The sequence below is a fragment of the Hyperolius riggenbachi genome, chromosome 5, assembly GCF_040937935.1.
Source record: "Hyperolius riggenbachi isolate aHypRig1 chromosome 5, aHypRig1.pri, whole genome shotgun sequence".
Taxonomy (NCBI): Eukaryota; Metazoa; Chordata; class Amphibia; order Anura; family Hyperoliidae; genus Hyperolius; species Hyperolius riggenbachi.
The window spans coordinates 189074056-189089557 of NC_090650.1; the positions used below are offsets into that span (position 1 = coordinate 189074056).

The following is a 15502-nucleotide window of genomic DNA, read 5'->3' on the forward strand; positions in this document are numbered from 1 at the left end:
CCCTGCAGGCAAGCCTCTGCTCTGTATCATGCTGTGTATATTTACCAACTTGCCCACCCTCTAAGTGCTCTGTAATTTGTAAAAATTATTTCCCTCAGCCAGTCTAGTGGTTCACATTGCCTTATACAAAAACATGAATGCACCAGGCACTGTACCAGCCCTAAATCATTAAATGAGAGGCAGCCTGGGGGGAAATCTGCCCCCTTCCCCCCTGCCCATTCGTCCCCTGGAACAAGGGCCAAGGTACAGTATTTTATAATGGATAAACCTCACAAAAACTACAGAAGACAATGGGCCTGATCCAATTCATTTTTTCTCCTAACTTTTCTTCTAGGAGATCATATTTCATCTTCTGTTTAAAACTGTTCAGCACTCAGCAATTGAAAAGAACCAAACAAGAAGGTGAAAAAGTGCTGTCAACATTATTCTGAGTATTTTCTTGCTTGCTGGTGGCTTAAAAGGCATTTTACTGATAAGATGTAAAAACACCAAAGGAGAAAAAGTGAATAGGATTAGCACCAATGTATCTAAACAGGCAAACTGCAGCAGGTCACAGAAAATATGATTACTGTTTTATTGTTAAAGTGTACCTGAGACACAAATATAGAAAGATTTGATATTTACTCGGGGCTTCCTCCATTCCCATAAGCACCATTGAGTCCCTTGCTGTCCTCCCGACTGCCTCTGTTCTCCATCTATCGGTCCCAGTAATCTTGCTCAGTCGCATCAGTTGGGGTCTTCTATGCATGCACGGCCCACTGTGCATGCGCAGCAGAGCCCAACTGGCGCAGTTGAGACAGTTACCATGACTGACTGCAGCCGAATGGAGGCACTCAGGAGGACGGCAAGGCCCTGGGTACATATCAAATCTTTCTATATTTGCATCTCATGTTTACTTTAACCACTTGAGGACCCACCCTTTACCCCCCCTTAAGGACCAGCGTTATTTTTTGTGATCTGTGCTGGGTGGGCTCTGCAGCCCCCAGCACAGATCAGGTTTCATGCAGAGCGATCAGATCGCCCCCCCTTTTTCCCCCCTATGGGGATGGTGTGCAGGGGGGGGTCTGATCGCTCTGGTGGGCAGGCTAGTTGCGGGGGGGGGCACCTCAAAGCCCCCCTCCGCTGCAAAATTCCCCCCTCCCTCTCCTACCTGCTCATCCCCGGTGATCGGGGCTGCACAGGACGCTATCCGTCCTGTGCAGCCAGTGACAGGACGTCCCCTGTCACATGGCGGCGATCCCCGGCCGCTGATTGCCCGGGGATCGCCGATCTGCCTTACGGCACTGCTGCACAGCAGCGCCGTACAATGTAAACAAAGTGGATTATTTCCGCTTGTGTTTACATTTAGCCTGCGAGCCGCCATCGGCGGCCCGCAGGCTATTCACGGAGCCCCCCGCCGTGAATTGACAGGAAGCAGCCGCTCGCGCGAGCGGCTGTTTCCTGATTAATCAGCCTGCAGCTGGCGACGGACGCAGTACTGCGTCGCTGGTCCTGCAGCTGCCACTTTGCCGACGCACGGTATAAGCGTGCGGTCGGCAAGTGGTTAAAGTGAAACAGAGATGAAGCGCCTCATGTATTTTACCATATATTTCAGTGGGAACATTAGAGAAAAGACCTACCCTGCTCTATGTTTCATCCTTCACTGCTCAGCCTGCTTGTTATCACCCCTGATAAAATTCCCGACTGAACATTCAGTCTGGCATTGCTCAGGAATCATTATAGCTGAGTCTTCTCTGTCTTTTCAAGCCTATGCCTGCCTCCTTCTGGCTCTGCTTTCCTGTTCTGTTTATTTGCAGCATCACAGAGATGGGAGGAGCTGCTAATGTAAGGGAATATTGAAAAACTTTTTTTAATCTATATGTGTTAGTCATAAGAGGTTTTTAGAAATGGTGATTTCATTTTGCACACAGCCCACTAAATAATATGCTTTTCTGATGAACTGTGTTTTGCATGGAGTTTTAGTAAAAAAAGCACCAAAAAACGCCACACCAGAGCGGCGAAAATACCAGGTACAGTATTTATTTTGTAAAATCTATTGGAGGGTATGTTTATTTTGTGCCAAAGCTTTCATCTCTGGTTTCCTTTAAGTACATTTTCCCAATTAAAACATTTAATTGAAAATCTAACTGCTATGGTTTTGAAAGACAATTTTAGTTGTGGGTACAGTAAGAGAGTCTTTGAACTTAACCTTGGTCTGGGATTTTTTAGGTTCATATACAAGATCTTTTCTGTTAATCACTGACACCACTTTGGGATTCTTCCTCATCACATTCCTGAACTGTGAAGGATTGCGGAAAAGCCGCCGCGTGCTCTGACGGCGCGGCAGCTAGTTCCGCGTTCAGCCCAGCGGTTTCTGCGCGGCGACATGTGTCTGATGTGGTTCAGCCTTCCTGTGCACATGGGCTGAGGAATACGCGCGCGCGCGCCGAGAGGCAGAAGCTTTATGGGAAACAGAAAGGGGTCAGCTGACTCTACTGGTCAGCTGTTTCCAGGTCGAACGGCGGTTGGCTGAAGGGGACTGGGCGGCGCTGATCTGCGCTGCACTATATAGCTGCTTGTCCTTCAGTCTCACGTTGTCTGCCGTTGCGAATGCTTATGTGTTGGCACACAGACCACAGTCGGATCCTACAGTGTGTTAAGAGCCAGGTGGACCTGAGGATTCACACTGAGCTAGATTACTCTTGTGGCTTTACTGTTATGCTTTAGACCAGTTCCAGGGTGTTGTGACTACGGACCTCACACCCAAGACTAGGATCCAGTGTCAGTTCTATGTTATGCTTTAGACCAGTTCCAGGGTGTTGTGACTACGGACCTCACACCCAAGACTAGGATACTGTGTCAGTTCTATGTTATGCTTTAGACCAGTTCCAGGGTGTTGTGACTAAGGACCTCACACCCAAGACTAGGATACTGTGTCATTCCTATGTTATGCTCTAGACTAGTTCCGGGGTGTTGTGATCACGGACCTCACACCCAAGACTAGGGTATTCGGTAGGCTAATTCCAGGGTGTTGTGATCACGGACCTCACACCCAGAGCTAGGATTGTATTGTATGTGTATTTGCCTTAGCCCGGGTCCAGGGCATAGAGAATAGGCACTCACGCCAAGTTAGGGCAAGTCTTTTCATATTAGCAGCAGGGCTTCCTGCAACCCAGCCTGGGTCCCTCTCCTAGGGAGTCCTCAGGCTACAGGAATATTCCCCACAGTCAGGGGAGTATTCCTCAAGTCACTCAGGCCACCGGGGTCCCTGGTGGTCTATGCTCAGAGTTGTACTGTTACACCAAACCCTCACATTATACTGGTGTCCAGAGGTTATACATACCCGGGTTATTGGTGATACTGCAGATCATCCATAATCTGGTGTATATCTGCATTACGGGTGATTCTGCAGATCACCAGTAATCAGATTCTCTCTGCGTGTTGACACCCATCGTTACATGAACATTTATTTATGATTATCTATCTATCTATCTATCTATCTATCTATCTATCTATCTATCTGTCTATATACAGTATTGTACAATGCATTTTCACATTAAGTGACAGAGCTGCCTTTTTATATTTGAACATTCATGTATCATAACCAGGTTCTAATTCTGGTGGTGTAATAAAAGTGCTGTCTTCTAAAAGTGAATCCTAACTAATGCAAATAAAAAAAAAGAGTATTACATACACTGGGCAGCCTTTTTTTAATTACTGGATGAATCAATGTACAGAGGCGCCAGTAGGATAAAAGATACTAAAAGGTTTAAAACATCTAGGTGGCGGTGGTGGACCGACCGACCCAAAACAGACACGATGCTGTCAATTAAAGTCAACGAAAATTTATTCACATACTCCAACAAACACTGCGACGCGTCGCAGTGTTTGTTGGAGTATGTGAATAAATTTTCGTTGACTTTAATTGACAGCATCGTGTCTGTTTTGGATCGGTCGGTCCACCACCGCCACCTAGATGTTTTAAACCTTTTAGTATCTTTTATCCTACTGGCGCCTCTGTACATTGATTCATCCAGTGAACCACCCTTGGTGGAAGGGTGTTGTACCCTCCTTTTCTTCTATCACAGAGAGCGACATCTTAATCCTGAGTGGGGACAGGTTTATACTCCCCACCTGCCTATACAGTGGTTGCCTCAGCGGTAACCCTTGTTTGTAAGTATAATACTTACCTTTCATTTCTTCCATTCGGGCTAATACCTACTACACTATATTGGGCTCTCGGTTTATCTGCTTATATTTTTTTAATTACTGTGGGTGAACTAACATGGCACCAATTATCATAATTTTTGAGTTTTCCTTAGGCTCTGTTTTCCTATAATATGGCTGCTGAAACTTACTGCAGTAGATACCATCATGATAATCCATATAACCACAATGCAAAAGTACAGATCTTTGACTGCTCAGTATTATAATGGATTCTCTACACTTATCCCTGAATTGTATCCGACACTGACTTCAAACAAGAACATTCAACAATTATGCTGCATTAATTAGATGCTGCTATAATCCACTTCTGAGACAGGGTCATTTTTTAAAAATAGAAAAATAAAATGCGCAATAGATTCAGTTGTTACAGATACAACTTTTAGTCTTATTTGCTGGCGAGAAAGCAATATAAAGCAGCAGTCAAAAAGAAAAGAAAGAAAAGAAACCACAGTAAGAAACCGTCACCACAGTCCATACACTAACACAAATAGCAACAAGCACCATATGAAACAAAAAGGTTTTCAGTAAGAAATGTAAATAAAATAACATAAAACAGATATACTTGTTTCTTGTACCTTAGTTCCAGTTGTTGGGACAAGTCCTACTGCTCCCATATATGTGCTTCCAATTGTTTTTATTTTTTCAATATCTCGGTAGCATTCTTTTTCCATAAGCTGTGGACAAGCCAATATAATAAACATTTCAAAGCCATGTAATTTTTACTAAAATAGCTAAACTGTTACACTTAAAGTGATACTCCACACTTATTGATAGAAAAGCAACTGCCTCAGTTCAAATCTGTGCATCTAAAAAGATTAAAGATTAAGGTGCGCAAGTGAATAGTTTTAAAATAATGTATCTTTATTTTGCTTTCTCTCAAGAAGTATGTACATCATACATCTAACCTTCATACAAAACACACACCATTCATACATGGGAGTCTAGGTGGTGCCCATAAAAAGAAATAAGTTGCTCTTCTAAAAAATTGCTAAAAGAGCATACGGTAACTATAAATCGTACAGTCCTCTCCTTAAAAAATAAGCATATTCCAGTATATATAACAGAAAGGAGTTTCCGTTCAAAATTGCATTAAACAATACCACAGTTCCAATTGGCATATGTCAGAGACAAGGTATCAGTATTTTCCAACCAAGAGTGTAATGAGTATTGTCACCTGTATGACAGGTTCCTTCCTCCTGAATATTCCCACAGATGTCTCACTTACTTAACAGAAGTAGTCCACCCTCCACGGGATGACTCCAGGATTAACTCTACCGCTATGTCCGTATATGCAGCAAGCGACCCACATGCCGCTGCTGAAGCTGGAGCCGGCGGAGTATAGGTCCGTGACCGTGATCGATGCGTCCAGCTTCTACTGTGACGTCACTATTCTCAGTTACCTCGTACTTCTCGCGATAGTTCCCTTTCCGAGTTGCCTTCACTGCGGCTTGTCTAAAGGCGGAAACTCTGCACTTTTTTGCATTCCACAATACTCCTCACGTCTTCCTGGTTTAGTTGGGCAGCGGAAATAAGGCGGATAAAGCAGATAACCACGGGTACCAACCGAGAGTAGTCTCAATCACTGGATAGGTACTTAGATAGTCCTTGGGGCGCCCCTCCAGACCTAGATTGACATGTTTCGACAGCTACTGCTGTCTTCATCAGAATCAGTACCTTAGCTTAGCTTCAGTGGACTCCATCTTTATATCCCATACTTGCACCTCCCCTTCCTCCTCCGCCATTTTTATTATTCCATCCATTCTCAAAAATGTTTAGATAAGTATTATTCCTGTTGATTTCATATTGTGTATCAAAAACAAGAGGCAAAGATAAATAAACTATGTATGTATATACAAAAATATATGCAATAAAAAAGGATATAAAACTATAAAAAAATAAAAATCCAATCTTCTTTAATAAAGGGCACCACCCATACCCTAAGGGTTACCACCTAGTCTCCCCATACATACTATATATTGTTACATTCAGCCCTCTTATAAGAACCCAAAAATCTCCATATCTTCATTTAATCCTTTCGGGGCCTGAGTGTCAAGGTTGAAAATCCACCTACTTTCACTCCTTGACATCTTTGCTATAAAATTCCCACCCCTTGGGTCCCGTTCGATTATCTCTATTCCAAAAAAGACAGTACTATATACATTACATGCATGAAATTGTTTATAATGTTTTGATAAGGGGTGTTCCTCCCAACCCTTACGTATATTGTTAAAATGTTCCCCAATTCTACTACGAAGATCCCTTTTTGTGCGTCCTATATACTTTTTTCCACAGGGACATATTAAACAATAAATAACCCCTCTACTGTCACAAGTAATTAATTGATCAATTGTATAATCCCCATGTGGTCCCTCTACTAATTTTATTTTCGAATACCCCCTAGAGGAACGACAGTTCTTACATCTACCACATCTCACAAAACCCCCAGATGGGTCTTTATCTGGCCTACCCTGACCCACTGCCGCAGTTGCTATTTTGAGGCCCACATTTCCAGGTTTCCTAAAAACAAATTCTGGATATTCAGGTAATAACTCATTCAACACCTTATCCTCCCTCAGTACATTCCAATGTTTGGTAATCAATTTCTTCACTAGATGGCTTTGTGCACAATATTTTAAATTAATTTTTAGCGAATGATTATCAATTTTATCCTTCTGTCTTTTAACCAGTAGATCTTCCCTTTTCACTTGGTCTACAGCACACATCGCATCTTCAATTATGTTTTCCCCATATCCTTTTTCCCTAAATTTTTCACATAATTCATCCCTCTCCACCCTGTAGTTATTATCATCAGTACAGTTACATTTTAATCGAATGAACTGCCCTTTAGGGATATTATTAAGCCAGGCAGGTCGGTGGCAGCTTGTGGCAAGTTTGTAGCCGTTAACATCTGTAGGTTTCCTGTATGTGCATGTTTTTATTTCAGAATTTTCTATATATATATTTTCAAATCCAAAAAAATAACCGACTCCCGACTAGTAACAGAGGTAAAATGAATATTTCTACTATTTACATTAATATCTAGCAGGAACTTCTGAAGGGTCTCCTCCGTGCCCCTCCAGACGAATAGGACGTCATCTATAAATCTTTTCCAGAGGACCAGGTTCGCCCTGGGGCCACACGGACCCTGGATGTTAACCATCTCCCAGTGGGCCATGAATAAATTAGCATAACCCGGGGCGAACCTGGTCCCCATCGCCGTCCCACCCGTCTGGAGGAACCACTCCCCTCCAAACTGAAAAAAATTATGTTCCAATATAAAGCGAATTGCGTCTATAATAAACTGTTTCTGTTCCACCTTCAAACTAGGATCTCCCATGAGATAGTATTCCACGGCCTCAATTCCCTGGTCATGCCGAATAATAGTGTATAACGCTGTGACATCCATAGTCCCCAGTATCCAACCATCCTCCCACTCCAACTCCCCAAGGAGGCTGAGAACATGTCTTGAATAGTGTTGGGCGAACACCTAGATGTTCGGGTTCGCGAACGTTCGCCGAACATCGCCGCGATGTTCGGGTGTTCGCGCAGAACTCCGAACATAATGGAAGTCAATGGGGACCCGAACTTTCGTGCTTTGTAAAGCTTCCTTACATGCTACATACCCCAAATTTGCAGGGTATGTGCACCTTGGGAGTGGGTACAAGAGGAAAAAAAATATTTGAAAAAAAACTTATAGTTTTTGAGAAAATTGATTGTAAAATTTCAAAGGAAAAACTGTCTTTTAAATGTGGAAAATGTCATGTTTCTTTGCACAGGTAACATGCTTTTTGTCGCCATGCAGTCATAAATGTAATACAAAGAAGAGGTTCCAGGAAAAGGGACCGGTAACGCTAACCCAGCACAAGCAGCAGAACACGTGATGGAACAGGAGGAGGCGCAGGAGGAGAAGGCCACGCTTTTTGAGACACAACATCCCAGGCCTTGCATGAGGACAAATAGCGTGCGGATATAGCAATGCTTTTTGCCGCCATGCAGTCATAAATGTAATAAAGATGAGAGGTTCAATAAACAGGGACCGGAAACGCTAACCCAGCAGCAGCAGCAGCAGCACACGTGATGGAACAGGAGGAGGCAAAGGAGGAAAAGGCCACGCTTTTTGAGACACAGCATCCCAGGCCTTGCATGAGGACAAATAGCGTGCGGATATAGCAATGCTTTTTGCCGCCATGCAGTCATAAATGTAACAAAGATGAGAGGTTCAATAAACAGGGACCGGAAACGCTAACCCAGCAGCAGCAGCAGCAGCACACGTGAGGGAACAGGAGGAGCCGCAGGAGGAGAAGGCCACGCTTTTTGAGACACAACATCCCAGGCCTAACATGAGGACAAATAGCGTGCGGATATAGCAATGCTTTTTGCCGCCATGCAGTCATAAATGTAATAAAGATGAGAGGTTCAATAAACAGGGACCGGAAACGCTAACCCATCACAGATGGTCATTGTTCATGTTACTTGGTTGGGGTCCAGGAGTGTTGCATAGTCATTTCCAATCCAGGATTGATTCATTTTAATTTGAGTCAGACGGTCTGCATTTTCTGTGGAGAGGCGGATACGCCGATCTGTGACGATGCCTCCGGCAGCACTGAAACAGCGTTCTGACATAACGCTGGCTGCCGGGCAAGCCAGCACCTCTATTGCGTACATTGCCAGTTCGTGCCAGGTGTCTAGCTTCGATACCCAATAGTTGAAGGGTGCAGATGGATTGTTCAACACAGCTACGTCATCTGACATGTAGTCCTTGACCATCTTCTCCAGGCGATCGGTGTTGGAGGTGGATCTGCACGCTTGCTGTTCTGTGGGCTGCTGCTGCATGGGTGTCATAAAATTTTCCCACTCCAAGGACACTGCCGATACCATTCCCTTTTGGGCACTAGCTGCGGCTTGTGTTGTTTGCTGCCCTCCTGGTCGTCCTGGGTTTGCGGAAGTCAGTCTGTCGGCGTACAACTGGCTAGAGGAGGGGGAGGATGTCAATCTCCTCTCTAAAGTCTCCACAAGGGCCTGCTGGTATTCTTCCATTTTGACCTGTCTGACTCTTTCTTCAAGCAGTTTTGGAACATTGTGTTTGTACCGTGGATCCAGAAGGGTATAAACCCAGTAATTGGTGTTGTCCAGAATGCGCACAATGCGTGGGTCGCGTTCAATGCAGTCTAGCATGAATTGAGCCATGTGTGCCAGAGTCCTGCCAGAATCCTCATCATCCTCTTGTGAGCATTGTGATAGTTGTTGTGATGCATCATAGTCGTCACCTTCTTTCTGGTCTGCTTCTGCTGACCATTCGTGCTGAATTGTGGAAGTCCAACGTGCACCGCTCTGGCCCTCGTCAGTGGTGGCATGAAATTCCTGCTCCAACTCCAGCTGTTCCTCCTCCTCTTCTTCGTCATAGCTGCTGGGGCCAGCGTTTCCTGATGCGGATGGCCTGATGTTGGTACTATCACGCTGATCGTTTTCTCCTTCAGATTCCCCCAGTTGCATCATGACAGCTGTTTCCTTGATTTTCAACATTGACCTCTTCAGTAAACACAGCAGTGGTATGGTAATGCTGACTGAAGAGTTGTCACTGCTCACAAGCAACGTGGATTGCTCAAAATTTTGGAGGACTTGGCAGAGGTCCAACATGTTGGCCCAATCGGATCCACAGAAGCTTGGCAGCTGTCCGGATGCGCCTCGGTACTGCGCCGTCATGTACTGGACCACTGCACTCTTCTGCTCGCAAAAGCGGGCTAGCATGTGCAGCGTAGAATTCCAGCGCGTAGGGACATCACACAGCAAGCGATGGTGGGGGAGATTGAAGCGCTCCTGCATCTTGGCGAGTGCCCCCGAAGCAGTACTGGAATTTCTGCAATGTTTGGCCACTCTTCGCACCTTCAACAGAAGATCGGCCACGCCTGGGTATGTCCTCAGGAACCGCTGAACTACTAGGTTCATCACGTGCGCCAGGCAAGGGATGTGTGTCAGCTTAGCCAACCTTAAAGCGCGAATGAGATTACTCCCATTATCACACACAACCATGCCCGGTTTCAGGTCCAGCGGTGCCAGCCACAAATCCGTCTGTTCCTTTATTCCCCTCCAAATTTCCTCCCCTGTGTGCTGCTTATCCCCAAGGCAGATCAGCTTCAGCAACGCTTGCTGACGCATGCCAACAGCTGTGCTGCACTGCTTCCACGATCCTACTGCTGCTGGGTTAGCGTTTCCGGATGAGGTACAGCTTTGAGATGCGTTGGAGGAGAAGGAGTCAGAGAGGTAGGTGCTGCTGTTGTTATCCAGTGGGAGGGACGGCGGTGCAGCTGTTTGCGGCGTGGGCAACACCCGCGCCGTAGCAGGTGAGGAATCGCTGCCAGGCTCCACAATGTTCACCCAGTGCGTGGTAAGGGAGATGTATCGACCCTGGCCGAACGCACTCGTCCAGGTGTCAGTGGTGAGGTGAACCTTGCAGGCAACGGCATTCTTCAAGCTTCGGGTTATTTTGCTGACCACGTGCTCATGCAACTCAGGCACTGCAGAGCGCGCAAAGTGGTAGTGGCTGGGAACCACGTAACGTGGGATGGCCACTGACATCATGCCCTTGAAGCTGTTTGTCTCCACTCGATATGGCAGCATTTCGCAGGCCAGAAGCTTGGCTATGCTGGCTGTTACTGCCACGGCCCGGGGGTCATTTGCTGGCAATTTCCTCTTGCGATCAAACATCTCCGAGACAGACAACTGAATCGTAGGGCTGCACACTGAAGGGCTGTTGGTTGTTGTGTTTGATGAACACTGGGAGACCTCAAGAGCACTACTCCGGAAAGTGACAGTGTCAGCGTCTGATGTTTGTGAATGTTGTGAACCACGCAATGGCTGGGCTACTGCTGCTGCTGAGGCGGGTCTGGTGGTGAGTCTGGTGACCCCAAGGGAGGCAGTGTTGCTGGTACCCTGTCCTGCTGCGTTTGCCCACAGAGTGGGATGTTTGGATAGCATGTGGCGGCTCATGCTGGTGGTGGAGAGGTTGTTAATACTTTTCCCCCTGCTCAGGCGGGTCTTGCACACCTTGCAAATCGCCATAGTACCATCCTCAGTGCAGTCTTCAAAGAAAGCCCAGACTTTGGAGCACCTGCCTTGCTGGCAATTTCTGTTTGTGCCTCTTTTGCCTCTCACTTGAACTTCCACGCTTGTGGTGCCTGAAATTGCGCGCCGCCTACCTTGTGGCACAAGGCGAACTCGTGCAGCAGTGGGTTCTTCAACAGACTCATCTGTGCTGCTGCGACGACGGCGATGTTCTCGTTCACAAACAAAATCTGGGTCTCTGTCCACATTGTCCATACCCTCCTCTTCCATCTCCTGAAACTCGTCATATGTCATTGTGGGGGGCCGCCGCCGTGGAGTAGAGCTCCCCAGAACAACCTCTGCGCAGCTCACTCCAACGTCGTCTTCCAGATCTTGTCGGCCGACCTCCTGCAATTGCAACCCCTCCTGCCCAACTTGCTCTGGGATTTGGGTTTCCGAGTCCTCCTCGGACTCGCCTTGTATTTCAGTGCGCGGTCCATTTCCCACAGTTAATGGTTGTGAATCCGGGCACAACATTTCTGGCTGTTCCTCCATTGACCTTTGAAAGGTGGAAGTTTGTTGGGCTGGGAATAGCTCCTGCGAATACCCCATTGTGTCCTGAGGTAATTCATCGGACTGGTTATCTGGCAGATGTGTGCGTGGTGTCGCTGCCGGTTGTGTCAGCTTTGTGCCCACTGGCTCCTTGTAACTGGCTGAGGACTCAGACCTCGTGCGTGATGTGCTGGTGCTGCTTAACCCACTGCTGGATGCTTGAGAGGTCATCCAAGTAATTATCTGGTCCTGTTCTTTTGGATTTGTGAGGGTTGTTGTCCTGGACAACATGGGCGGTATTGAGTGGGTTTTCTTGGGTGCTCCCCTGTGGCCTGTACGTGAACCGTCAGGGGAAACACCTCTTCCCTTGCCCCTCCCTCTTTCACCGGATTTCTTCCTCATTTCACTTATCCTTAAAGTACACGCTGACTGGCAGCAGTACAGTGGCAGTACAGAAATGCTATACAGTGGTGGGTGAGCGGTGTACCACTATTCCCAGCAGCGACACAGAGCACAATGCTATACAGTGGCGGGTGAGCGGTGTACCACTATTTCCAGCAGCGACACAGAGCACAATGCTATACAGTGGCGGGTGAGCGGTGTACTACTATTCCCAGCAGACACAGAGTGGCAGTAAACAGAATGCTATATAGTGTGGCTGAGCGAGGTACACAGAGTGGCAGTAAACAGAATGCTATATAGTGTGGCTGAGCGAGCGGTGTACTACTATTCCCAGCAGACACAGAACAGTAAACAGAATGCTATATAGTGTGGCTGAGTGGTGTACCACTATTCCCAGCAGCGACACAGAGCACAATGCTATACAGTGGCGGGTGAGCGGTGTACCACTATTCCCAGCAGCGACACAGAGCACAATGCTATACAGTGGCGGGTGAGCGGTGTACTACTATTCCCAGCAGACACAGAGTGGCAGTAAACAGAATGCTATATAGTGTGGCTGAGCGAGGTACACAGAGTGGCAGTAAACAGAATGCTATATAGTGTGGCTAAGCGAGCGGTGTACTACTATTCCCAGCAGACACAGAACAGTAAACAGAATGCTATATAGTGTGGCTGAGCGGTGTACCACTATTCCCAGCAGCGACACAGAGCACAATGCTATACAGTGGCGGGTGAGCGGTGTACCACTATTCCCAGCAGCAACACAGAGCACAATCCTATACAGTGGCGGGTGAGCGGTGTACCACTATTCCCAGCAGCGACACAGAGCACAATGCTATACAGTGGCGGGTGAGCGGTGTTCTACTATTCCCAGCAGACACAGAGTGGCAGTAAACAGAATGCTATATAGTGTGGCTGAGCGAGGTACACAGAGTGGCAGTAAACAGAATGCTATATAGTGTGGCTGAGCGAGCGGTGTACTACTATTCCCAGCAGACACAGAACAGTAAACAGAATGCTATATAGTGTGGCTGAGCGGTGTACCACTATTCCCAGCAGCGACACAGAGCACAATGCTATACAGTGGCGGGTGAGCGGTGTACCACTATTCCCAGCAGCGACACAGAGCACAATGCTATACAGTGGCGGGTGAGCAGTGTACCACTATTCCCAGCAGCGACACAGAGCACAATGCTATACAGTGGCGGGTGAGCGGTGTACCACTATTCCCAGCAGCGACACAGAGCACAATGCTATACAGTGGCGGGTGAGCGGTGTTCTACTATTCCCAGCAGACACAGAGTGGTAGTAAACAGAATGCTATATAGTGTGGCTGAGCGAGGTACACAGAGTGGCAGTAAACAGAATGCTATATAGTGTGGCTGAGCGAGCGGTGTACTACTATTCCCAGCAGACACAGAACAGTAAACAGAATGCTATATAGTGTGGCTGAGCGGTGTACCACTATTCCCAGCAGCGACACAGAGCACAATGCTATACAGTGGCGGGTGAGCGGTGTACTACTATTCCCAGCAGACACAGAGTGGCAGTAAACAGAATGCTATATAGTGTGGCTGAGCGAGGTACACAGAGTGGCAGTAAACAGAATGCTATATAGTGTGGCTGAGCGAGCGGTGTACTACTATTTCCAGCAGCGACACAATGACTGGGGGGACCCTGGCTAGCGTGGCTGGAGCGCGAACTACCCTGCCTGCCTACCCAAAGCTAAACCCACAGACAAATGGCGGAGATATGACGTGGTTCGGGTATTTATTTACCCGAACCACGTGACAGTTCGGCCAATCAGAGCGCGTTCGGGTCCGAACCACGTGACCAGTTCGGCCAATCACAGCGCTAGCCGAACGTTCGGGGAACGTTCGGCCATGCGCTCTTAGTTCGGCCATGTGGCCGACCGGTTTGGCCGAACACCATCATGTGTTCGGCCGAACTCGAACATCACCCGAACAGGGTGATGTTCTGCAGAACCCGAACAGTGGCGAACACTGTTCGCCCAACACTAGTCTTGAATTCTCCAGGTAGGCTGGTGTGTCTCTAACATATTTCTGTAAGAATGTGTCCACGTACCTTGATAGATTAGAGGTAAGGGACCCAATACCTGACACAATCGGCCTACCCGGAGGATCCACCAGGGACTTGTGAACCTTCGGTAAATGATAAAAAATAGCCGTTCTGGGGTATGCAATATTAATAAATTCTAATTCTTTATCATTAATTATCCCATCTTGTTTAGCCTCCTTGAGCATAACCTCCAGCTGTTTACAAAAGGTGGCACTGGGGTCGCATCTCAACCGATTAATTTTACCTCTGTTACTAGTCAGGAGTCAGTTAATTTTTTGGATTTGAAAATATATATAGAAAATTCTGAAATAAAAACATGCACATACAGGAAACCTACAGATGTTAACGGCTACAAGCTGCCACCGACCTGCCTGGCTTAATAATATCCCTAAAGGGCAGTTCATTCGATTAAAACGTAACTGTACTGATGATAATAACTACAGGGTGGAGAGGGATGAATTATGTGAAAAATTTAGGGAAAAAGGATATGGGGAAAACATAATTGAAGATGCGATGTGTGCTGTAGACCAAGTGAAAAGGGAAGATCTACTGGTTAAAAGACAGAAGGATAAAATTGATAATCATTCGCTAAAAATTAATTTAAAATATTGTGCACAAAGCCATCTAGTGAAGAAATTGATTACCAAACATTGGAATGTACTGAGGGAGGATAAGGTGTTGAATGAGTTATTACCTGAATATCCAGAATTTGTTTTTAGGAAACCTGGAAATGTGGGCCTCAAAATAGCAACTGCGGCAGTGGGTCAGGGTAGGCCAGATAAAGACCCATCTGGGGGTTTTGTGAGATGTGGCAGATGTAAGAACTGTCGTTCCTCTAGGGGGTATTCAAAAATAAAATTAATAGAGGGACCACATGGGGATTATACAATTGATCAATTAATTACTTGTGACAGTAGAGGGGTTATTTATTGTTTAATATGTCCCTGTGGAAAAAAGTATATAGGACGCACAAAAAGGGATCTTCGTAGTAGAATTGGGGAACATTTTAACAATATACGTAAGGGTTGGGAGGAACACCCCTTATCAAAACATTATAAACAATTTCATGCATGTAATGTATATAGTACTGTCTTTTTTGGAATAGAGATAATCGAACGGGACCCAAGGGGTGGGAATTTTATAGCAAAGATGTCAAGGAGTGAAAGTAGGTGGATTTTTAACCTTGACACTCGGGCCCCGAAAGGATTAAATGAAGATATGG

At 46.4% G+C, this 15502-nt stretch overlaps 1 protein-coding gene across 4 annotated transcripts in view; it reads right to left on the reverse strand.

Moving 5' to 3' along the window:
- The window catches only part of ADCY1 (adenylate cyclase 1), a 643071-nt gene that overhangs the window by 38650 nt on the left and 588919 nt on the right, over nucleotides 1–15502 (reverse strand). For all 4 annotated transcript variants that reach the window (XM_068236507.1, XM_068236509.1, XM_068236508.1 and 1 more), the window contains one exon: nucleotides 4782–4880. In XM_068236507.1, the coding sequence (XP_068092608.1) occupies nucleotides 4782–4880 (99 nt within the window). The remainder of the gene's footprint in view (nucleotides 1–4781; nucleotides 4881–15502) is intronic.